Source organism: Molossus molossus, unplaced genomic scaffold, assembly GCF_014108415.1.
Source record: "Molossus molossus isolate mMolMol1 unplaced genomic scaffold, mMolMol1.p scaffold_m16_p_11, whole genome shotgun sequence".
NCBI lineage: Eukaryota > Metazoa > Chordata > Mammalia > Chiroptera > Molossidae > Molossus > Molossus molossus.
Window position 1 is genome coordinate 34,602,090 of NW_023425346.1, and position 25,238 is coordinate 34,627,327.

The window sequence follows — 25,238 nt, forward strand, 5'->3', positions numbered from 1 at the left end:
GAAATAAATTAAGTAAGTTCCAAGAGTTAGGCAATTAATAAAATTGCTCTTAACCAACTGTTTCTGAAAAAGAGAGCAGTGAATGCAGAAACTTATAGGAATTAATTCTTCTATGCTTCTGAACATATGGCCAGCAAACCGCATGGCAACCAGTAAGAATTTGGGATAAGTAGAGAAAACAGGCTGCCAACAGCCACCTCTGTTCTTCACCACACTCTCAGGTGATGTTCAAGCTGTCACCAATCTCAGAGACGGTCCTGATTATAAGGAGCATCTTTGGAATCCCATCACCCTCATAAACACAGCTTTGATGTCAGACTATGAAGTGGGCAGGGTGCTCATATTCCTGGCAGAGTGTGGACGAAGTTTCTTTCTGTGACCTTAAATAGCCTGTCTCTCAGGGGAGCTACGGGAGTAAGAATAGTATTTAAAAGATTAAAAACCAAATTACCTCTAACATTCAATATAGGAGAGTAGCACTGAAGGTCGAGACCAAAGTAGCACCATCAGCTGGCACAGAGATATTAAATATGCGAGTGGAATCTACGTGCTTTCTCGTCTGAATTTCAACAGCAATTTCTAGCTTTATCTCTTATTGTTAGTAGTCTTTTATCATTATATACCTTGTCTTTGTCACTTGGATCTTAAGCTTTTTGAGAGCAGACACAGTAGATTGGCCCTCTGCTTTGTAACTTGTAAACACTGCTCCCCAAATGCCCATTGCTTGCTTAAAAAGGATGATATGCCAGCCAAAGAGGAAGACAGGCGACGTTCTCCTTTTTTTGTAACTCATGTGAATGGAACAGCATATACAGTATGGAACAACATTTCCAATTTACAAGGTCAGGCCGAGAAGATGCCCAGGCTGAAGTGCCTTCAACAGAGGCCAGTGACCTGGCGTTTGTGAGCTGCACCCAGGATACCTGCCAGGCACGCTGTAGAGATCTCACTGCTCACCTCGCTCTGGAGCTTGTACGCGTGAAGAGCCCGGTCCAGGTCTACGGTTTTTGTAGTTGGAGCCACTTTGCCTCTGACACTGTGCACATAGTCATAGTGGTAGACAGCCTGGGTGCAGAGAGAAGAGAGTGCACTGATTCAGACCAATGGCAGCATTGTTAGAAAGAAGCAAAGCAAATGGAAACACAAGTTTCTCTCTCTCTCTCTCTCTCTAAGGGTAGTCTGCTTCCCTTTGTCTGGAGAATTCTATCTGATATATTAATGGGCTTTGTCCAATAAGAGCAGAGCCAGGGTATAAATCCCACATTGAGAAGCAAGTGGAAGAGTTGGCTCAGGCATCAGAAGAAGAAAGATGGTCATTTTACCATTGCAAGTTTAAAAATAATAGATATCAGTGATCTGACTCACTGGTGGGATAGTATTTATTCATTAACCTGTGGGGTTAATTAAAAAAAAAAAAAAAAAGAGCAGCTTTGTGCCCAATTCTTCCTGCTCTGTGCCAGGCATTATGGTTGGTGCTTTGCGTTTGTTTTCTCACTGCACAGAGAAGGGTGCTGAGGCCTGGAGGCTTAAGTGCTTTTCCTGAGCTTCATAGATTGGTAGAGGCTGGAATCCTCCCACATTTCTAACTTCAGAGCCTGCTTCCTTCTCATTCCACTCTAATTACCTCTAATTAAAAATTTTTTTTTTCTATAATGATTTTAGAGAGAGATGAAAGGAGAAATAGAAACATCTACGAGAAAGAACATTGATGGGCTGCCTCCTGCATGTCCTTCACTGGGGATTTGGCCCACAACCTGGGCATGTGCCCTGACCAGCAATCGAACCGGTGACCTCTTGGTGCATGGGTCAATGCTCAACCACTGAGCCACACCAGCCGGGCTAATTAGCTCTAATTTATTAGAAGGTCTAGACAGTGACACATAAACTGTTGCTCTTGATATAAGAACACAAAAAGCAACTCTGGAAGCTCTAAAACAAGTATTTTATAGACGTAGATCACTTACAATTCACCCCAGGGAGCTCCTTGAACACATCAGGTTTTAGGGAAAAAGCAGAATCTTTTACTTTTATTTTCCAATTGTAGTTGGCATTCAATATTATTTTATATTAGTTTCAGGTGAAGAGCAGAATCTTAAGTACTTTCTAAGGCACCAGCTCTGGTCTCCCAGTGTCTGCCGCTTCTGCTCGAATGGCGGTCCTGTCTTTATCACTGGCCACAGTACCTCCCCCCAGGGGCACTTACATCGCTTATCTGTTTCCCACTTTGGACAGCCTGGACGTAGACTGGAGTATCAGTGACCAGCTTGTAGTCATTCCTTGTTTTCTTCACGTGAGCTTTGTACTTGATCTGCCAAGAGGAAGAAAATAAGCCTGTGTTAGACCATGCATTATATCAAAAACTGCTGGTTTCCACAGCGGGTTTGGTTCTTTTGAACTCATGGCATTTACATTCACTAGAGGTTAGTTAACAGACCAAGATGTGTTTGAAGTTCATGACAGTCAGTGTAACTAACGCTTATAGTTCTATGGAACTTCCAGGGTCTGCTAGGAGGTTTGACCATTGCTCTCCTGGGGACGTTTAAGCTTTCTTACTGAAATCTTGATGACAGTGTTAATTTGCCTAGCAAATCCTCTCTTCACCAATAGATCCTGTCTGTGGCATCACCAACTCCTAACAAACTCCTAATTGTCTATAATGACAGTTATGTGCTCATTAATATATCCAAATTAGCCCAAAAGGTAGAGAGAAGAGCCATGTGTCCCATCTCCGCCAAGTCCAGTGGGAGAGCCAACCGCACTGTTGACTGGGAATGCCACCTGTGCGCCTGAGAGATGGCTGCTTTCTCTTCCTTAGCATCTTCCTCTAGCTCAGCCAGCCTCACCATCACTTAAGACACAGCTGGTCTGGGACAAAGTTCATAGTTTACATACTCTCTCCTTAACTCTCGACTATGTAGAGAAAAAAAACATACGTCGAAACAAAACAAAAGAGGTCAAACTCACATCGTTGCGTAGATCATAAGCGTGTTTGGCATGGAGGATTTCAGGAGTGTCCCAGACATAGCAACCAATGCCTTTCAACCAGTTGAGGTCATCTTTGTACACAATCTACAGAACCAAAACAGATGAAGGGGATTAGCAAAATAAAATTTGACCGTAACTCGAACATCAAAGACATGGACACGCTCTGGACCGAGGTTGACCGTGTGGAATGAAAACCCAAGGCATTACACAGTGAGGCCAAAGGTGTCATGGAAACATCGGCACACAGAGCCCTGCCTCCAGGGATACTTTTGAATTCCAGTCGGACCTATGGGTATGTAGGAGAGCAAGCCTGGGAGAAGGCTGAGGTGAAGAAATGGGTGAGTCCGCTCCTCTCCAGGGTGGGCACGTGGGGCAGGGGGGAGGGGTGGACCTGCATAAGCAATGGACTTACATCGCTGATCTGATCTGTGACTTTCCTGACATGACTGTTGACTTGCAAGTCAGGGTGGCAAATCCACTCGTGGAGGTGTAGGCGGTAATCGATTTCACTGACTTTCTTCTGAGAATCCTTAGCAGTCACCATCTCTACCATGTCGGGCACAATGTTGATTTTCATCTTGTTCTTTTCGTAAACTGATTTGTACAGGCGCTGTGAAGTCAAAATGACATGCCACTCACACAGGAAATCATGCACAGAATCATAGCAATATAGGACTTTCTTATACACCTAAGAAGTCAGGATGACCAACTTACAGCAATCAGCTGGGGGATGGGCAGGGACTGGACTTTTCTGACACTGTCTACAGATTTGTGTGGGCAGGAGAAGCAGCCTGGGCTGCAATAACACCTAGCTCCTGTTCTGATTTGCAATGGACAGCTCTATTAGTAGGCTTCCATTGGAAGTGAGGTCTTTGAGACGACTTACATCAATGTTGAACTTGCCAACTCGGAGACATCGCGCTGTGTTGGGATCATCTTCAACACTTTTGGGTAAAGTGTAAAGAGCTTTAAACTTTTCATATTCTTCCCGATATTTGATCTATAGAGAGAAAGCACAAAGGAAGAAACATAAGGACAGTAACAAATCCGTATTGTTATAAGAGCACGAGACTTACTAGGGAGAACCCATCTCTGAGATGCAGCCAACTTGGGCTCACCACTTCTGTGAGTTCCTTTCCTCCGTGCTCAGAGGTAGAGGTTCGGCAGTTGTACCTGCCACAGGTTATCTTAGCTGAGGCTTAATTCAGACTATATCTGAAAGCACTTTTTAAACTGTAGAGAGCTATCAGATTTTAGTTACTGTCTATAATACTTCTCTGCCAATACTCGTACCTGTACTGCTACTACAATGAACTCATTTCAAAGACTGTGCAATTTTAAATCATCTCTTTTGTATATTAGCTTTATTTTTCTTACTCCTAAGTGCAAGAGGAAAAATGTGCTCAGGAATGTCTTTGTTTTTAATAACAGACAAGCCTGATGCTTCAGAGACACAGTCTTCGAGTTTTAGTTTCTACAAGGTTTTCTGAAAGTAGAGTGTGATCAACTTCTATGGGAAAACAGACTCTCAGTGTGTGAGCTGCAATGCTGATTCATTAGTGCTGCATGATTTCATGAAGTAGGAGGAAGGCCCTGACAGAGACTAGGATACGGTCTCCCAGCACACGATACAATAGCAATTCTCTCACAACTCAGAGGCCCACATCCCAGTGAGAAAAATGAGAGGTGGGAGTATTTGTGTTAGAATTCTTGCAAAGCTCTTTGCTGACTAGAAACCAACCCAAATTCCCAACAGAATTTTCCAGAATATTAGTGAACATGCTCCTTACATCTACCCCATTCTAATAGGCCACATCTGTGTCCTTCATACAAGCGTTTGATTCTGGACTTCAGGGCCCTTGAGAAGAAGGACTGACGGGCACAGTGTTTGTGATGGTTGAGCATCTGGAATTATCTGTGGGTGGTATAGTCCTACGGGGGTGCTGGGGTGCTCCTGGGCAGCGTGTCTGTCGGCCAGAGAGATCCTGGGAGTGGAGAGCAGGGGAGGGCAGAGGGTGGGCGGGAAGGCTGTCACCTCTGTACTGACTCACATTGCTGGCCAGATCCTTCTGGTTCTTGGCGTGTGTCAGGGACATGGTGCTGGAAGGCAGGATGTAGCTGGTGGCTTTCACTTTTTCCCAGGCCTCCTTGTACAGGTTCTGTAGGGGTTAAAAACCTTCTTGTGAATGTGAAAAAATACATTCTGGTTAGCTTCTGCGTAGCAGATTTCCCCTCCGTTTCTGTCCTTAGACACGTCCTAACAACCCTCTGATCTTCTCAATCTGTGGGATCCAAGTACCCTACGTGAATGACTGGTGCAATGCCATGACCGAAGTTTCATAGTCCATTGTTTTGTTCTCTACCATAGTACTTATCACAGTCTGAGAGTTATCAGAGTTTTGTGGGTTTTCTTTTTTGGCATGTGCTCCTAGAGGGAATCAAACCTGGGACTCTCTGGTCCACAGGCTGATGCTCCAACCGCTGAGCCAAACTTGCCAGGGCAGTTATCAGAGTTTTTGATGCCATATTCATTCCCCATAGGTCTAAGAATTTCTGGCGGTTGAAAACAACGAACTTTTTTTTTTTAAACTTGTTTGCCTTTCCCTACTTTTATGTAGCTAGTGGAAACTCAAACTATGTTTATTTCCACTTCTCCATATTCATTTATCCAGGAGAAATGAAAACTTATGTGCACAGAAAAACCCATATGCAAATGTATAGAGCAGCTTTATTCATAATTGGCAAACTCTGGAAACAACTCCAATTCCTTCAACTGTGAATGGACAAACACACTGTGGGACACCTATTCTGCAAGCAAAAATCAAACTACTGATTTTTGCAATAATGTGCATAATATATAAATTCATTTTGCCAAGAGAAGGAAGCCAGACCAAATGGCTATACCCTATGTAATTCCATTCACATGACATTCTGGAAATGGTAAGACTTTAGGGATAAGCAGGAGAGGGAGCAAGATTGAAATTTGGAAGAATTTTTCTGTATCTTGACTGTGGTGGTGAATGCATGACTGTCTGTGTTTATCAATATCCATAGTACTATATACCACAAACGGTGAAATTTGCTGAATGTGAATTAAAACAAACAAAAAGAATCCATCTGAATGAGGGAGGGAATTAAAATGAAATACAAACTGTGACAAATTAATGTAACTGTATTACAAATGCATAACAAGACTACAGTGAAGAAAGTGAGGAAGAAAACTAACTTAAGTTATTTTGGAAAATGATATTTTGACCAGGTACTCAAAGGCTATAGGCAAAAATAATTATACACAAGATACTGTACTCTAGTTAGAAAATTTGTTTCTCAGAGTGGTATAGGTTAACAATTCTGCAAATACTTTATGTGCATACAAAGGTTGCAGAGACAAGTAAATATATCATAGAAAATGAGAACCAGGCTTTTCAGTAGAAAGGAAAAAGAAGGTTACAAGTTGGAAAAAGAAGTTGTAAGTAAGGAAAGGGGGAAGGCTCAAATGAACCCTGGGTGTTGAATTGCATTGGAGGTATCAGTACGAACTCATCGTTTAAAAGTACAGATACCGTTGGATAAATACAGAAATCAGACATGTAAGTACACATGGATCAGTATACATACATATATTTCTAAGCTCTGTGCACTCAAAGGGCACATGGCAATGACACCCCAGGAGCCATGAGCACACCCAATGCATAGATCTTGGTTTTGAAATACCATTCTCTAGTAAATAAACTAGGGCTCCTTGGAGAGGTGGTTGATTCTAGGTCTGGAACAGGAAAAAACTGTGAGAATTCTATGAACACTTTTTGAAACCTTTCTGTAAATCCCAAATTATTTCAAAATGAAGTTTTTTTAAAAAAGTGTTGAATTAATCAATTCAGAAGAGGAAAAAAAAGAGTGCTTTGGTTGGTCTGCAAACCAGTGGCCACTAGAGAAGCCAGGGAAAGACAAGTTCAGGGTCAACAATGAGTAGCTTCAACGGTACCTGCTTGCAACATGGGAGTTGCTGAATTTGTGTCAACTGCGTGAAATAGTGCAATATTCAAATTGGGGCTCACCCCATCACAATGAGCAGGATGTATGAGATAAAGTAGGAATTTGAAGGTCAGAGAAAAAAACTGGACAAACCTTTGGGAATAAAGTACCTATTCCTTTTATTTTCCTAGTGCCCCTAAGGTGGGGAAAGCTACTCAAATGAGAGGGAAAAAAACTACTCACACTGCTGTAAAGGTTCTTCAGATTCTTGGTTCTGTCATAATCCACTGTTTCCAGTACTGTCGTGTATTTGTCCTTAATCTGATGATAGTTTTCTTTATATCTCACCTACAGATGGAAAAGATGGGTTATTCTTCTCTGCTGTTTGAAAACATGTAAAGACAAATGAAAATGAAGGCTTGTTCCAGAAGAGAAGACAAGCAAGACGCACCTCGCTGGCATTGATGCCACTTTGAAGAGCCGTCACGTAAAGTGGTGTATCTGTGACCAGATTATAATTCTGGAGATTTTCTTTACTTGCTGCCGTGTATTGTAGCTGTGAAGAAAAGCGAAGGTCATCTAGACTAGTGAAATACAGGTCTGCGGTCAGATTCAGCGGTTTGTGCCAACTTAGATGTGCCCTTATTTTCAGTCTGGGTTTCCTTTAATCCTGACAAAGAGGCTAGCACTGTATCATCCTGCTGATTTCATGTGGCTGTCAAAACCAGCAGTTTCTCCTGACCAAGAGGGAGGTCTGGATCTTTGCCAGGCCCGCTTCTTCATTTTGTCGTCTTGCCCATGCCTGTGCTCCACCCGACGGCAGCCCCTCAATTTCGACATTCCACTCGTCTGCCCTATCAGAACGGAACCATATGCTGGGAGATTTTCTAAATACCTTTTTTTTTTTTTTAACTTCAGAGCTTATCTTCCTATGCTCAAAGCATGCATTAGCATTCTACTGTCTACAAGGTAACCTGATCAACTAAGGCATTAATGCTTGAGAGTAGTTTACTATGAAATACCTCCCAGATAACTTTCTGTTAGAAATGTCTAATGCCTTAAACTACCAAGAGACTCAAACGGAGAAGATCCAGCACCGAGCAGGCCACCAGGAGAGGTTTTACTGGGAAGTGGCCTTTGGTTCCCCTTGGCCATGCAGTTAGAGCAGCGTGCTCTGCCTGGGCACGGGGACAGCCTTGCTAACACCCCACTGAGAGCACCATGGATCCCACTGATCCACTGCGAATTAGTCCTTCTGGGAAGATTGGCTCACCTGGCTCTGAAGGTCGTACGATTTCTTGGCTTGGAGGATCTGGGGTGTATCCCAAACATAGCATCCAATGCCTTTCAGCCAATTCAAGTCATCTTTATACACATTCTGCAAGAAAGAAGAAACGGTGAAAGATACAGATACTCAATGAATTTACAATGGAATGTTTTGATGATCTATCAGCTCATGGCTGTGCTTGGAGCTTAGTGGTCACAGGGTGGGCTTCTCAACAGCTGGGAGGACTTTAATGCTCTGCCCAAACAAAGCTTAGGAGGAGAGCAATAGCTAAGTTTTATTCTAATGTTAAACAGACTACATACTAACCATAGATGTCCATGGTTTAGAGGGAATTCTTAAACCAAAAAGTGGTTCTTCATGCCACGCTGTATTGAAAAGCAGCAGGGTTTATGAATACAGGGACAATTAGAGCCAAGGCAGGGCTGGGTGAAGCCTGTAATTAAGGTAAGCTGTAGAGAAGACATACATCGCTCAAGATCTCCTGTGCGTTTCGGGCCACGAGGACACTGGGCTCGTCTGGGAGAGAAGTCCACTGGTGGAAGTAGTGTCGGTATTCCAGGTCACTGAGGATGTACTGGCACTTTTTGGCCAGCACGTGATTCATCATATCATTGGGGATATGAATGTCCGCTTTGGTGTCCTCGTAATGTTTTCTGTAGTTCAACTAAAGAATAATATTTTTAAAGACAAAAATAAGGAAGGAAACTGTAAATTTACTGATAGAGACTTATTTCCAATATGGATCAGCACCTTTAGAATAGACTAAGCTTGCACAAATAATACTATAATATATTTTTAAAAAAATGCCTCATCCTTTTATAACATAGGGTAAATAGTGAGCTTGTTGCCAAATACAGAGCCCTCACTGTGTGTTTCATAGTAAAGGGGGGAGGGGCTCAAAGTTATCAAAGATGCAAAGGCTAACCAGCAAAGTTGGGGAAAATCTCATGATTGATTCGTTCCTCATCCCCCATCCTCAGCTAATCTCGAACCAAAGGGCAGATCAGAAATAAAGGAACTGTGAACTTTGCTTACCGCGCTCCTCATCTTTTGGAAATCCAGACAGTGAACCACACCAGGGAACTCACTGATTTCTTTTCCAGCCAAGTAGTGACCCTTCTGCTTCTCAAATGTCTCTTTGTATTTCAGCTGTGAAATGGGTACAACATTGAGAACCACTGGGGTTTTCTAACCAGCCCTGGCTCCCCAAGAAAGACTCTCAAATCCGTGAGAGGAAAAAGTCCTACTGACCTCACTGTTCACATAGTCAGCGTGCTTGGCTCCAACAATAGGGATGTAGCGTTCATCCAAGGTATAGCCATAGGCCTTGGTGCCTTCCCACGCCCCTTTATACAGTATCTAGAACAGAGAAATGCGTGTTGACAAAAATTTGCTTTCAGATGCCACTAAAAAGAAAGTGGTAAAATCAAGGTAAAATATGTAGGTTTAAAGTCAAGGCTTAAATCTTTATTTACAGCTGTTAGTGTACCTACTTAAGAACAAGGTAGTCTTTGGGTTTGTTGCAAGTGAAATCTACAAACTCGGTGGCATTTTATTACAGAGGTTAACTGTATTTACAGTCCTAATAAAAGTGAAAACCAATCTGCTCCTAGGGGGAGGATTGCCGAAGATTGCTTCCCACTGAGTTTAAACACATATGCATGCCTCGTGCACACGTACATCGTCCCTTAAATTAGCTGAATGGAAAGAGAAGGGCATGTCCTCCATCCGCTGGCTGGAGCTGTCTGTACATGACCTCTAATGAGTGACCAGCCTTTCCTGTCTTTTCTCTGATGGCGGTTGCTCAGTCCTGTGTGGGTTCAGAGCTGGTACTGCACGTGTTACATTATCATCTGTCTATTTATGCGTGTGTCTGTTCCTCTCACTTGTATGACCTCCCAAAGGGCTTGTGTCCTTTGAGCTTTAGCTCCTCCGTGCCGGGCACATCACGGCAGCTCAAAAAGTACCAGCTGGACAAACAGTTCATGCTCTGAACAATTTGCTGCTTTTAATAAACAAGACTAAATACAACCAAAGTAACAGTTCTCCTCATAAGTTCAGTGGTTCACAGTATCATCCAAGGATATGAATACTGATAAGAGCTTAAAATTAGGAACTGAGTTATATGTCACATAAAAGAGAACTTACGGTACTGTAGAGTTTTCCCATGTCTTTGGAGTGGGTGATGTATGGTGTCTCTGGAGAAAACATATACTTGCCCTTTATTAATTTGTTAAATGTTTCTTTATATTTTATCTAAGGAGAGAAAGCAAAACAAAACAAAACCTCTGATTACTATAAATATATTTTTAAAATTTCATTGTATCTACCTTGAAAGATAATAGTCTACATTTAGAGATTAAAATGAATGAATGGACTAGAGATTAAAAGGAATTGCTTTCAGTCCATTTCAGCTAGTACAATAGAATAAGTTGGACAAAAATATGGGTATTATCACCCAGTGGTGCTCAGTGGTTATAGCGTTGGCCCACAAATGTTCCTGGGTTGCAAATCATCCTCAGCCCCAGTTGGGGGGGCACATGCAGGGGGCAACAGATTGATCAATGTGCCTCTCTCATATCGATGTTTCTCTCTCTCTCCCCCTCCCACCCTCTCTTCAACTCGCTCTAAAAATCAATGGAAAAAATATCCTCAGGTGAGGATTAATAGAAAAAAAAGATATTGTCTAAAAGTGGGTAGAATTATACCACCTACTAGTGGCTTTTAAGAATTCTCTCCCAAAGGTTATATAACCTCTCCCCACCTCAATTTTCTTACAAGCCGATCTGTTCAGTGATAGACAACTAGCTCCTCAGTCTATGTACCTCATTATACACAAAGCAGACTTACATCACTTTGATTGACTGAGTTAATCTTGGCCAAAACAATCTCTGGAGGATCTACCACACTTGTGAAGTTAGGATAGTTGTCCAGAGCTGCTTTCTTATATTTCACCTGCAAAGAAATCGAGATGATTAAGACAGGTCTCCCCTTAGAGTACCTGTCCCCACATGGCCGGTAAGGAGGCCAGCCCTTAGGTAAGAATAAACCTTTGTGTACCTGATTCACCATTTCTTGGTTTTTAGTCACCCTCACATGCTCCACAGAATCCAGGGGGATCCAGCCAATGCCTCGGAGCCACTCCAGGTCCGCTTTGTAGATATTCTGAGAACAGGAAGAAAGATGTGATGCGGGGAAAGTGAACCAGACACAGGGCCACAGACGGCAGATTAAAAACAATGTTTTCAGCTTTTAAAGGATTTCAATCTCTCGTAGCTGTTGTCTCCTTTATTCAATCACGCTTTCATCGGTACACCTGAACAATCTCTCTTGAACCTCTTACGAGGAATGAAGCACTGATCTAGGTGCTTTGAGGATAAGCACAAGGAAGGAGCCTAGGCGTGGAGAGATCATTCACGGAATGGAAAGTGGGTAAGAGCTGTGCGAACAAGACCACTCGGGTGCTGTGGGAGTTAGGGCAGGGGCTGCTGTTTCCAGCTGTGAGCAGAAACCAAGGCTTTATCAAAGAGGTGGTATATTTAGTTAGATAGAAATATGTGGGACATTTAGAATAAAGGAAATTACAAATGTAAATGTCCACGGACTGCAGGGTTAGGGGAGGCAACCTCCTACTCAAGCCTGCCTCTACACTTCGCCATTAGCTCCTGGATTCCCCCAGCCCACCCACACCAAATGGGGAGGGGTTACTAGTCTGATTCAAGTTCCACAGTGGTCTCTCTGCTGCAGCAACCGGTGAGGTGGGAGGTTCAAGTTCAGCACCTGCGCTACAGGTAGCTTTTTACTTCCCGTTTCTGTTTTGGAAGTGAGGAGAAGGCCTAGGTAGGGTTAGCTCCTCAGTGCACCTGAGCATCATGTTGATGCCTCATGTTTCTGTTCCCTACAGACACCTGGTGTCAGGTAGAGATCTTGATGCAGGCCTCAGTGCAAGGTGGCCGAAGTCATATTCTCTACCCTAGTTTAACCGAAGCTCTGCATGAGAAAACCTGGGCCCCCTTGCTTTGATTCCTTGCAAGCGACTACTTCATAAATGCCTTGAAGGATGAGACGCTTGGCAAAGCAAGAATGGGGCCTTCCCAGGGCCTCGACTGTTCTATCATGCAATGTTGTCAAAATCCCAACTCAACCCCAATTCCCTCCCAAGGCCATTACTATTTTAAATCAGTTGATGATCATTTTTCATGCAAATGTGAGTGAGGAGTTGCTAATACGATGGTACAAAAGTAGCAGATTAAGAAAACAACAACTGACTTTGAAATGTATTCAGAAGTGCAGCCAGCAGACCACCTGTCACTCAGTCACTGTTCCTGACCTTCCTCTACTTCATTCATATCCAGCTTCAGTTCCTTCCAGGAACAAACTAAATACTTAGGACTCCAAGTTTCAAAGAGTGGTCCTTCTGGAATGCTACTTACAATTTTCAGAGTATACAATACGTTTCTAGAAAATTAAGAAGCAAAAGCCACTTACATCGCTCTGAAGCTCATAGGCCTTCTTTGCCTGAATAACATCGTTTTGGTCAGGATGACATATCCATTGGTGCAGGTAATGACGGTAATCAATATCACTGACAAGGGACTGCCCCTGCTTGGCGGTCAACACGGACACCGCGTCAGCAGGTATATTGATCTTGGCCTTTGTTTTATGATAGTCCTCTTTGTACAGTCTGTCGTTCTGAATCTGGCCCGCGTGCTCAAACCACACCAGGTTAGGATCATCTCTCATGGTCGGAACACCTACATAATGACCTTTCTGTTTTACATGCTCCGCTTTGTATTTCAGCTGGTGGGATGAAGCAGAGAGATTCCATCAGCTTTGATAAGCACACAGGGCAAAAGGACTTTGGGCGTCAGCAAATTCAGCCCCCCAGTTTTTTGTGTCACATACCCCCACCCTGAGAATAAATAACAAAAAACATTGAAATAAATACATATAAAAGACTATCAACTTAAAAGTGAAAAACAAAAAGATATTTGTTTCCTAATTCTGGCAATATTTCATTTGAAGGCCTAGAGGTTAGATGAGCCAGGGAATAAAAGAAAACGTGACGACGGTGATGGATGTATATATTGTGGTGATCATTTCCCAATATATACAAACACCAAATCATTACACTGTACCCCTGAAACTAATATAATGTTAGATGTCAATTTTACCTCAATTAAAAAAATGAATGAAAAAGTAAAGATCTCAAACGATAGTCAAGGCGGAGAAATAACTCCAAAGTCATGGGAAAAGGACCAGAAAGGAGCAGGTTCTCCCCCCACCCCCACGCCTGGCCAGGCTTGCCGAGCCGACGGGACACTCCACCGTGCTATGCCTTAGCGTGACAGGGCTGCCCACCGCAAGGCCAGCCTTTGCAAAGGGCACTCTTGGCAGAATGAATGAATTACCTCGCTCTGAATATTACTAGAGTGGTGGGCGTGGACAAACGGCACGGCGTCCGGGGGCAGAAGGTAACCCGTGGCTTTTTGCTTCTCCCAGCCTTCCTTGTAGAGGTACTAGAAGACAGGGCACAACGAAGGGTTACACCGAGGAGTCAGGGGAGGCGTAGCAGGCACCCCAGATCGGCACGTCGTGGTCCTCCACCCCCACACAGAGTCCCGGGCACCTGGTGAAGCCCATACCTGGTCCAGTATCCGGGCGGCCTCCTGGGCAGTGTGCAGCTGCGGGGTTTCCGTGAGGGTGTACTTCGACTTGGTGTCATTCCAATCTTTCCGGTATTTAATCTGGAAGCGAGAGGCAAACAGAGTGTAAGTAAACTAGCCTCAACGATCTAGCTCAAAGATTACAGTCTGTACCCGAGACAATGATCGATGCTGAGTTAGTAGGCGGAAAAGCTTTGAAATGACGATTTCAGAGTAACAGCCCTGTACTTACATCATTTAGGATCTCACCACTTTGTTTGGCTGTCACATAATCCACCCTGTCATCCACAGGAGTAAAGTTCAGGGTTTCGATTTTTGTACGATATTTGTTCTATGGGAAAGAAAATAGGTTTTAGACAGGCGTCGTCACCGGTCTTGTGTGAGCTGAGAGAGGTATGCTACATTTAAGGATCCTTTTCTGCTAGAAGCATAGAGCACCATATTTGAATGGTGTCTTCTCCGCAATTTGGCTTTCTTCTTAGCATTTTATTTTTTACCACATGAGTTGGCTTCTTATATCTCCCACAGATTTTAAAGCAGTAGGTTTTCTTAGCTCCCAAAGTCATGTAATATATCATTACAAATATTATGTGTATCATAATACTCAATACATTTTTTTTTCAACTGGACAAACTTCTCACAAGTATTTTCCTATTGCTGACAAAAGGAATTTTTCATATATATAATTCCAGGCATAACAGGTGTGCTGGATACTATATTATGGATATGGTCCTGTAGTGTCATAGCAACAGCACAGGATTATTTTGGGGAAAATGTATGCCTGGCTCAAATAACAACTATTGAAATTGTTTATACTGTTGATAGGGAATGACTAAATTTTGGCTTGTGCATTTTTTAAAATCCACACATAAAAAATTATGTTTAGAGAGAAGAAAGGAGAGAGAGAGAGAGAGAGAGAGAGAGATTGAGAGGGAAACATTGGTCAGTTGCCTCCTGTACGTACCCCAATCGGGCATGAAACCCACAAACTAGGTATGTGCCCTGGCCAGGAATTGAACCCGAAACATTTTGGTGTGGGACAATGCTCCAACCAACTGAGCCACCCAGCCAGGGCTTGTGTATTTTTGTTCAATCTTTCAAGAAATGTAACAAATGGCAGGATAAAATGTTGAAATACCTCACTGAAGATATCTCCAGCATACTTGGCGTGATTGACGGAAACAGAATCATTGGGCATCCATCCAATCCCACGCAACCATTCCAAGTCAGCCTTGTAAACAGCCTGTGAAAACAAGGCCGGGATAAAGTCAGCAACTCTAGCCACAAGTCCTGCTCCTCTGTCCGTTGGTCTGATGAAGAAATACAGTTCAAGAAGGATACACTCAAGTGGCCAGGCAGGCAACATACGTAAGTTAATTAGGAGGCCAGGTGGTATGACAAACTGAGGGACATATTTTCTGTTTGAAAGGGATTGGCTTCCGTTCAGCCCGAGGTTATCCAAGAGAAATGGAAAATCCTAGATTTGTACACAAAGTTTCCTGGTGTAAAAACCCTGGCAACTTAATTCAAAAGCTTTAAACTTTGTGTCAACTAAACAAGCATATCTGTGCCTACATCCTGCTCCTGGGCTGCCAATATTGTAGCGATCATATAAACCTCTGCTGCTACTTAAATTTTATAGAAATAATATTTTCTCTGTCATTGATCTTGCCCTGTAATAATAAGAACTATATTCACACTACCTGTGATTTCTTGACACAAGTCCAGATCCTTTATGGCTTGGGTGACTTTGATACTACACTAGAAAGTGTACCTAAAACCAAATTCTTGGCTGTATGGAGACATGAATTTCTGATACAAGGACTTAATGACATAAACTGTCTGTGACTCATGACAAAATACAGAAGAGCTCATCTCACTGCAACCCACTCACATCGCTTTGCAGTTCGTAGGCCTTTTTGGCCTGAATCACATCGTTCTGGTCAGGCAGGCATGTCCACTGGTGTAAGCGATGGCGGTAATCAATGTCGCTGACCAGAGTCTGGCAGTTTTTAGAATGCAAGATGGAGAGCATATCCACGGGGCTCTGGAACTTGGTCTTCCATTTGGCCCAGTTCAGCCGATACTCTCTCTCATTCTGCAGCTTGCCCGCTATGAGGGCCCAGCGGATCCTGTTGTCATCCCTGGCTGTGAGGGTGCCCACGTAGTGGCCCTTCTGCTTCTCGTGGTCAAGCTTGTATTTATACTGGAGATGCAAGAACAAAGCAGATGGATCACAGTTTGTTTTCTCGACACACGGAGGGCATGTGCTGCAAAAACTGAGACATGGAAAGAGGCCATGCTTACGTCACTGGCGATCTCCCTGGACGCCTTGGCCGACTGGATGGGGATGGCGTCCAGCCGTATGTCGCAGCTCATCTTCATCTCGTCCCAGCCTTCGCGGTAGATTTTCTAAAGAGAACAAATGGTATCGTTTCAAGTTCATTTACCAGTGACCTCAAGGGCTCACGTACAATTATCAGAGGGATGCAGTTTTGAAGTCCCAGAACCAGTTAAAGAAAGAATAGGTGAAAGAATCATTCGGTGCCATGGCACTGAACTGTAACATTGTGTCCGGGGTCCAAACATCTGGGCTTGACCAGTGTTCTTTCCTTTTAGCTTGAATCATGGTCTCCATGTAGTTGTAAATGGTTTGTGTAAAGGAGTTTAGTTGCCTCTTGTATTGGTAGCTTTGGGATAACTTTAAGTTCAGACATTAATGGGTTATTGAGTTTCTTTAATTCAATAATTCAAATTATTTAACTTTTAAATTCAATTCAATTTTGTAACCTTAAAAATTATAAACTTTTTACATTTGTGGGGCTTCCTTCCCCCAATATGGTTTCTTAGATCTTGTGGGACTGATGATTCATATTGTTTGGGAAAGTTAGATATTCCTGCTGAAGTACAATTAGATGTTAATAACCATTTAAAAAATGTAGCGTCTTTTTTTTTTTTTTGCAAAGAGAAGTTAATTAAGGGAGTGACTGATTTACAGATAACTTAAAAAATATATGTTCACTGCTGAACAAAATTAACCCAGAGATGGGGTACAGGCTGACAGGCCTCAGAGGAGGGGGGTTTGTGGGGAAAGAGATAAACCACAGACCTTACATGCATGTATGCATGACCAATGAACATAGACAACAAAGCTGGGGATGGAGTGGGGGGGGGGAGGGAAGGAGGGTGTCAATGGGGGAAAAACAAGAAACATCTGTAACAAAAACAAATAAATAAATAAAAAATTTTAAAAAATAAAAGTAAAAAAGTATATGTTCATATTTAAATAGGCACAGTCTGTACTGACAATGTCACAAAGGCTCAGAAGTAACAGTAATGCAAGTGTGTAATTTAGAAAGCATACCATCAGTACGGGATCTACAACACAGAAATGGGAGCTGAATTTCTATTACTGATAATTTCATGGCCTTTTCATATCTGAAATACGAGTGCTCAGGTAAATTTTGTTTTTGTAAGTATGGATACGTTTTGTAGGAATTTTCATTAACGTTTTTGTATATATTTGGGTGGTCCTATTTTAACAATTGACTTGTTTTCTGTACGAAAGAAAAACTATTCTCCACATTTAAATGTATTATACTAGAGAATATTTGATGTAAACCTGTCATTATGTTATTTTTAAGTTCTTGTTTTTTATTTATTACATTTTCATTGTTTACTACATTATTTATTACATGTGTGGTCAAATATATTTTTTATTTGAACTAGAGAAATAATCTGGCTTGAAACCAAACTTCTTCTACTGTGAGAACATGGGCAAATTCCTCTTAATCTTTTTAAGTCTCAACTTTCATTTGATTAAAAAAAACCCATATTTTACTCATGTGGTTAGTTAGAAGATTAAATGGGTCAATTTAATATGAATTTGCTTGGTTACCTGTAAAATTGTATACAAATATTCTAAAAATGTGTTTTCTAAACGATGGGAAGAGTTTTAAATAGTGGATTCTATAAAGATTATAATGATATGATGACAGCCTGTGTAAAGACAACGCACATTTTGGTTAACATGCCGATGGGATGTTTGATTTCTTCTCAAACACAAGCGATTCTCATTAATATCTAAATATCTAAAGTTAATAACTTGACTTTTGGCACAGTTTCAAATACTGGTCGTGCTTATATCATCATATCAGGGTTCTGGTATTTCCAGATGAGAAATGTATCATGCAAAAGAGAGCATGTGAGACTTTCCAGAATTTTTCTGCCAAAGATGCTTCTGGAGCAAACCAGAGCGCCGAGGAGGCTGTGCTGAAATGAGGGGTTGACTGTCTGCACCCCGCCACCTGGCAAGCGTGCACTGCGCCCAAAATACAGACTCTGGTCCAAAAAAAAGGTATCAGGGCCCTACAACCCCCCCCCCCATCCTTGAAAAAAAATTAGCCTCCAAGTGGCTCATTATAATAGATTGGATGGTGTGCAGTTTAACACATGGTGAGGAATCTTTGCTTGGCAGGCACCTTCTCCCACAAGTTGTATTATTTTTTGAAAGATGCAGTTTCAAACCATGATGAATTGCACTAAGGTAGTATATTTCTTCTAAGGTCATACTTATTCTGCACATGAGAAACCTCTGTGATCCCTGCAGGTGGTACCCCCCCTGAACATTGCTGAGTTGTGTAGGTAGCCACATCACCAAGTTCATTTTATCTAACAGATTTTTAAGTAGATTCTTGCTTCTCTCAAGCATATAACGATTTATTCTGCAAGTAATGATACTTTTCCTCTTCTCTTTCCAAAATGTATCTCTTATTCTTACTCTTATTTAGTTATTTTGGCTTGAATGAGAAGCTTACTCAGCTAGAACTTTTAGCACAATGGCCATGTCAATGGGCATCCTTGTTTTATTCCTGACCTGATGAGAAGCTTAGTTACAGAGGATGAGCCTCACCTTGGATTTGAGATTTATTCTTTTAGTCATGTCAAGAAAACACTCATTTATTCTTATTTTGCTAAGATTTGATTTTTAAAAATAAGAGCAGATACTGATTTTTGTTGCATGCCTTTTCAAATCTAATAAAAGGAACGTATGATTTCTCTCTTTGGTTCTATTACATTATTAGGTTTCTGAATATGGAACCTTCTTGGAATTCCTGGATGAATCCTAGTTGTTGTCACATATTTATGTATAACTGAATTTGATGTGTTCATATTTTATTTAAGATCTTCCTCATTAGTATTGGTCTAGTTTTCATTTGTGAAACTATTTGGACAAGTGTTGGTAACTGTGATGGCTTTTCTTCTTTCATTGAGCTTTACGTTAGGTTTTGTTTTGTTTAAGTTTTAAAAGAATTCTGTGAAATCATCTGGGTGACCCTGGCATCTGAGAGGAGAAAAAAAGTCTTTAATAACTCTCTGTATTTCTTTAATTTCTTGCTATATGTATTTTTTTTTTTCTGGGGTTAATTTGGTAATTTGTAATTTCCTAGAAAATTCCCTATAATCCAGGTTTTAAAATTAATTTGTAAAATTTTGCAAATAATTCTCATGTTTAGACTTTATCTGACTCTGTCATTAACTCCCCATGCTTGTTTGTGGGTTTTTCATTCCTGACTCATCTTTCTTGTCCTTATTCCCTTCTCCCTTTTATCCTGTTGACACTAGCTCACCGGTCCTGACCCTGCCCAGGGACTCGAGCCAGGGAGCTGCTCGTGTCCTCACCGCTGGCCAGGGCAGGTGGTGCGGAGTCCGCCTGCCTCCACCAATCTGCTCTCCTGTGGCTACGGAGAGTTCCACGGGTGATACTGTAGCACCAGCTGGGTGAGTCTGCTGCAGTACTTACATTGCTCACATTGAGAGCATTGGCTCTGGCGAGATTAATTTCTGGAGTATCGGGCATGATGTGGATCGAAGTTTTATCCTTGTCCCAAACTTCTCGGTACTTTGGCTATAGAAAGAACCAATAATAACAAAATTACTCTGTGATTTGTAATTTGGCTTGTCCCAATGCACAGATTTCCATTTTTTGGATCCAAATCTTTTCATATCTAGAGTCTTTTCACGTAAGTTACTGAAATTTGATATAAAATCTGTATTAATATATATATATTTTTTATCCTCACCCGAGGACATTTTTCCATTTTTATTCATATAGAGTGGGAGGGAGAGAGAGGAAGAGAGAGAGACAGAGAGAGAGAGAGAGAAAGAAACATCAACGTGAAAGGAACACATAGAGTGGCTGCCACCCGCATGACCAACCAGGGCCAGAGAAAAACTGCAACTGAAGTACGTGCCCTTAGCGGGAACCGAACCTGGGTCTCTCTGGACCGCAGGCCGACGCTCTAACCCCTGAGCCAAACCGACCAGGGCTGTATTAATACTTTTTATCAATACTCTGAGTTTTTGTTTAGAATTATTAAGTAATAATAAAATGACTCTGTCAATGTGAAAATTTTTGCTATCATCAACATTATTACTATCAGATTACCAAGTGAATTACTTCATTTATTTTTAACACCAACCTAATCGTATCATAGAGAAAATGGTGACTTACAATACTAATATTTTCAGCATTTGATTTAGCAAGGACAACTTCCGGTGTGTCCACAATACTTGTGTACTTGAGGTTCACCACTGGGGTCCGGTAGACGCTGTCTCGTAGGATCTCCTGGGCATTTTTGACTCTCAGCACTTCGGGAGACCCATCAGGCATCCAGCCGATGCCCCGCAGCCACTCCAAGTCAGCCTTGTAGACAGCCTGGAAAGGAAACCAAGCTGGTTAGAAACAGATTTTTAAAAAGCAAAATAGGAAAACAATTTGTTATATTTTATCTTCCACACATAATAAAAAGTGAGCAGTGTCCTGACAAACACAATTGATCATATGCACAGCAGTGTTTTTGTTTTCGTTCTGTTTGCTTGTTTGTTTTTTTGTTATTCCTCACCCAAGGATAATTGATTGATTTTTAGAGAGAGTGGAAGGGAGGGAGAGAAAGAGAGAGAGAAAGACATGGATTGGTCGCCGGGGATCTAACCTGCAACCCAGGTACGAGGCCTTGACCAGGAATCGAATCCATGGACTTCTGGTCGTGCCTCTACGTGCTGAGCCAAACCCGCCAAGGCCACAGCAGAATTTTGTTCTGCTTGTTTTCTGTGGCAGGGGGTCAATGTTGGGGTGCATATGCACATTCTAAAAATGTCTGTTTGAATAATAATAGGTAATTATCATTCTAGTCAATGTGGACCTTAAAAGCAATAATAGGCTCTCCAGTAAATTCTCCACAAGCAGCCAGAAGGATCTTTTTAAAATTTGCAATGCAAATCTAATGTCACAACATTCCCCCATCCTGTGGCTTCCCATTGGTTTTAGGATAAAGATCAAAATCCTTAACACGGACTAGAAGGCGAGGGACGATGTAGCACCGATCCCCACCTGTTCTCCCAGACTCATCATCTTACTCTGCTTCCCTTTGCCCTGTGCATTCTGACCGGGCTGGCCTTCTGACCAGGCTGGCCTTCCTTCAGTTAGTGGTTCACATACCGTGCCCTTTGCGTGTGTTGCTCATTCTGCAGGAATGTGCTCCTCACAAAGCTGCCTCCACTCTCCCTTCATGCCCCACTGTATCAGCAGGCCCGTATAGAAGCGTTTCCGACTCCCACAGAGCCGGGGCTCACTCCCGTCAGTCATCTTACTGCTCACTGATATTCTCTGACGAACATCAGTTTCTTTGGTATCAATGTGAAGTCCCTAACGTCAGGAACTTGGTCTTATTTCTTCTCCTTTATTCACAATGGGATCTTTGGTGCTTAGCACAATGCTTCGCACATAGTGTTTTCATAAATATATATTTTTTAATAATTAAGAATTCAATCCCTACTCTAGCTCCACAGTTTTTTTTATCTCAGCTGGGTTTTCTTTTTCCAAGATAGCGCCTCCCTTTGAATTGGGATTTTCATTTCTTGGTTATCTAAACTTGTTTCCCCAGACATAGGTAAGCAGTTAACCATACAAACTTACTCTATGTTAAACACCAATTATTAATTTTCTAAAAAACCATGGTGTTCTTCAGAAATGATATTTTAATAATTAGTTAATGAGATACAAATACCAGGCTAAAAAGGTAGTAAGAGGAGTGAAACCTACAGGAAAATTTCTACCTTAATGAAGAATGACATAATGTTTTAGCATGTAAAGTGTGATAGACATGCAGAATTCAGAAGAGGATCACATGCACATTGTGAGACTCTCCTTTCTCATTCTCTGAGAACTTGATGGGCATGCGCGCCTCAGTGCACCCGTTTGTTTCGGGTCAGTGAACAGACTGCCTTTCTTCCGAACACGGCCTACATCTACCAGCTGGCAATTCATTTCAAGGGATGGGCACACTTTCCTGTAGGAAACTCATTCATTATGACAAAGCATCTCTGGAAGCTTAGGGCAACCAAGTTCACATAATGAAGAAAAGGTATTCCTTGTACAGAAGACATAAGTAGCCGGAGGGAATCCACCATTTCCAAAACACTGAGTGGGTATAAAATATGAGTAAATCTAAAAGCACTCTCGGTAAATGCATGAAACACCACGATGTGAAAACACCAGCTTAAGGGGAACCAGTGCGTCTGGCGCATGCTGCGACGCTCTGAAATTAATTTTAAGGATGACAGCCCTGTCCTTCTTCAATACAGAGTTGATGGATCTGGACCATTTTTATGCTTAATAAACTATAAGCACTGTCCATGTTAAAAAAATCTACAGAAAAATTAGGAAAATAAAAACTTTCTGAACAAACCCAGCAGTAAGGTAGGCAAAACATAAACTTGGTAAAATACTCAAGAGAAGTGCATATGTAGGGAGAGTTTCGTTTTCCCCAGCACTGGAAGGAGTGACCAGGCCAAGCCGTGGAAGGCTTCCTTCCTGGGGAACGGCTCACCCCTCACGAGCACACACTTACATCACTCTGCAGGTCATAGGCTTGCCTGGCGTGGATCACATCATTCTGGTCAGGAAGGCAAGACCACTGGTGCAGGTACTGGCGGTAGTCCACGTTGCTCGCTAGCGCCTGGCCTTCTTTGGCAGCGTTGATAGACACCATGTCCCCCGGGATAGAGATCTTGGCCTTGTGGTCATTGTAGGCTTTTTTGTACAGTCTGTCATTCTGCATCTTTAACACATTTGCTGCCCAAACCAGTTTGGGGTCTTCCTTGGCATTGCGACATCCAATATAATGGCCTTTCTGTTTCTCGTAAGCAGTTTTGTACAGATACTGGTGGAGGTGAACAGAAGAAAGAAGAGTTGTTTTTCCAAACTCAGTTTTTCTAGACATTCTGTTCAGAACAGCTCCATTCCCTTAGATGACTCTTTCTGGGGCACTGTGAGTACTTAAGGCAAGAACATTGAGAGCACCTCTAAGGCAAGAAATGTGTTTCTAGATTATCCTCAACGCGGGCTTGTCCGCTGTTTCCCAAACTTCAGTCATTATTTGGCGCCCTCACATGTTTTGCCACACACAGGTACTCATACTTTAAGTCACCTGGATTCTTTGTTTAAATACATTCATTTTTAAAGTGTAAATTTACTTAAATTTTTTTTTTTTAATTTATAATTCTACCTAACTGGAATAAAATCAGTATTTTTCTAGCACACATCCAAACAAATATATAACCATTTAAAAATGTCTTGCTTTGGTGCTACATAAAATTATCACAGGGATCACCTATAAATGCAACACTTGAGAAACAACAGAATTCTTTTTACCCATAAGTCTTTAAGTCAGTGGTTCTCAGCCTTCCTAATGCCATGACCCTTTAATACAGTTCCTCGTGTTGTGGGGACCCCCAACCATAAAATTATTTTCTTTGCTGCTTCATAACTGTAATTTTGCTACTGTTATGTCTTAGGTGACCCCTGTGAAAGGGTCGTTTGACCCCCAAAGGGGTTGCGACCCACAGGTTGAGAACCACTGCCTAAGTCCTTGTAAACTAACTTATATTGAAAATAAAATAAAAATCTGTGCTTCAACGTAAGAAGAGTAGAACTAAGCAGAGATGAATGAATATCATCAAACTGCCGTAAAGTTGCTCTTGAATTGGAGATTTTAAAACACGACACTAATAAAAATGACCTCCATTTTACTTAAATATAATTCCTGGGAAAATAAGTTAAAGATTAGTGTGTGTGCCTACGAGTTGGTGTTTGTCAAAGCTGGGCAAAGAAGAGCTCTTACGTCACTGGCAATATCCCTGGAAGCCTTGGCATGCTGGATCCCAATGGCATCTGCTCGCAGGTCGTAACCCGTCATCTTGACGTCTTCCCAAGCTTGCTGATAGTGTTTCTGCAAACGGAGATTGCAGTGCCACAGTTAATCGGAAGAGGGAGCTACTGCCTCAGTGTTGCTGATGTATTGAAGAACACAGGTTAACAGTTACCCTGAAAATTAATCTCCCATGAGGTTTATAAAAGGCTAGTTTCTTACTGAACTTGAGTTCTAACATATTTTTAATGGCATTTAGTAAAGTCCTCCCTAATAACATTTTTTTAAGACAGAAATTTAGAAGACAGTAAGTCTTGTGAAAATTATATATATATATATATAATTTGATTTTTAGAAGGAAAAATCAATGATGGACCACTAAAAAGAGAACTAATATTACTATACATGCATATATACTTTTAGGTTGTGTTTTGGCAAAACCACTGCATTTTTCCTTCCAACAGAAATAAAGACACACATCTCTACAGTTTAAACACACATGCAGGTGTGCTCACACTTATCATTAGCTTTAAGACTAGAAATAAAAGGCACGGAAGGGAGGTGCCTTTTGCTAAACCCTCCCCGGCATATATGCCGGAAGTTCACAGAGTGAGGGTGCAGCAGGTGGGCGTGCGGTGCCTTACGTTGCTGATCTGCAGGGCGTTGATTTTGGACTGCAGCATCACTGGGGTGTCTGCCGGCACATTCACATTCGCCTTCTCTTTGTCCCAGGCTTCCCGATACAGAGGCTGGGAAAAATGAAAAGCAAAGGATGACTGACTAGTAAATACGTCAATTACCACATGAGTAAAATTATAGGGGCAATTAGAAATTCTCTTTGAAGCTTCTCCTATATAAATATAGATTGCATTTTTTTATTTGTGTTTGTTTTTTGTTGTTGGTCCTCACTGGAGGATATTTTTTCCATTGATTTTTAAAGAGAATGGAAGGGAGGGAGGAAGAGGGGGAGAGAGAGAGAGAAACATCTGTGTGAAAGGTTGTCTCCTGCTCACACCCCGACCAGGGCCAGAGATCAAACCTGCAACTCAGGTACATGCCTTTGACTGGGAATCAAACCTGTGACCTTTTGGTGCACAAGCTGATGGTCTATCC

The 25,238-nt window shown here is 41.9% G+C and overlaps 1 protein-coding gene across 3 annotated transcripts in view; it reads right to left on the minus strand.

Annotated features, from left to right (window-relative positions):
• Nucleotides 1-25,238, minus strand: part of NEB (nebulin) — a 194,532-nt gene that overhangs the window by 57,264 nt on the left and 112,030 nt on the right. For all 3 annotated transcript variants that reach the window (XM_036253262.1, XM_036253261.1, XM_036253260.1), the window contains 27 exons: nt 24,770-24,874; nt 24,099-24,206; nt 22,827-23,138; nt 20,429-20,632; nt 19,718-19,822; nt 16,222-16,326; nt 15,809-16,120; nt 15,053-15,157; nt 14,147-14,245; nt 13,894-13,995; nt 13,660-13,767; nt 12,737-13,048; nt 11,309-11,413; nt 11,099-11,203; nt 10,397-10,504; nt 9,500-9,607; nt 9,284-9,397; nt 8,715-8,912; nt 8,234-8,338; nt 7,412-7,516; nt 7,204-7,308; nt 5,037-5,144; nt 3,872-3,985; nt 3,398-3,595; nt 2,965-3,069; nt 2,204-2,308; nt 958-1,065 (listed from right to left, as the gene is read on the minus strand). In XM_036253262.1, coding sequence (XP_036109155.1) covers nt 958-1,065; nt 2,204-2,308; nt 2,965-3,069; nt 3,398-3,595; nt 3,872-3,985; nt 5,037-5,144; nt 7,204-7,308; nt 7,412-7,516; nt 8,234-8,338; nt 8,715-8,912; nt 9,284-9,397; nt 9,500-9,607; nt 10,397-10,504; nt 11,099-11,203; nt 11,309-11,413; nt 12,737-13,048; nt 13,660-13,767; nt 13,894-13,995; nt 14,147-14,245; nt 15,053-15,157; nt 15,809-16,120; nt 16,222-16,326; nt 19,718-19,822; nt 20,429-20,632; nt 22,827-23,138; nt 24,099-24,206; nt 24,770-24,874 — 3,768 coding nt within the window. The remainder of the gene's footprint in view (nt 1-957; nt 1,066-2,203; nt 2,309-2,964; nt 3,070-3,397; nt 3,596-3,871; nt 3,986-5,036; nt 5,145-7,203; nt 7,309-7,411; nt 7,517-8,233; nt 8,339-8,714; nt 8,913-9,283; nt 9,398-9,499; nt 9,608-10,396; nt 10,505-11,098; nt 11,204-11,308; nt 11,414-12,736; nt 13,049-13,659; nt 13,768-13,893; nt 13,996-14,146; nt 14,246-15,052; nt 15,158-15,808; nt 16,121-16,221; nt 16,327-19,717; nt 19,823-20,428; nt 20,633-22,826; nt 23,139-24,098; nt 24,207-24,769; nt 24,875-25,238) is intronic.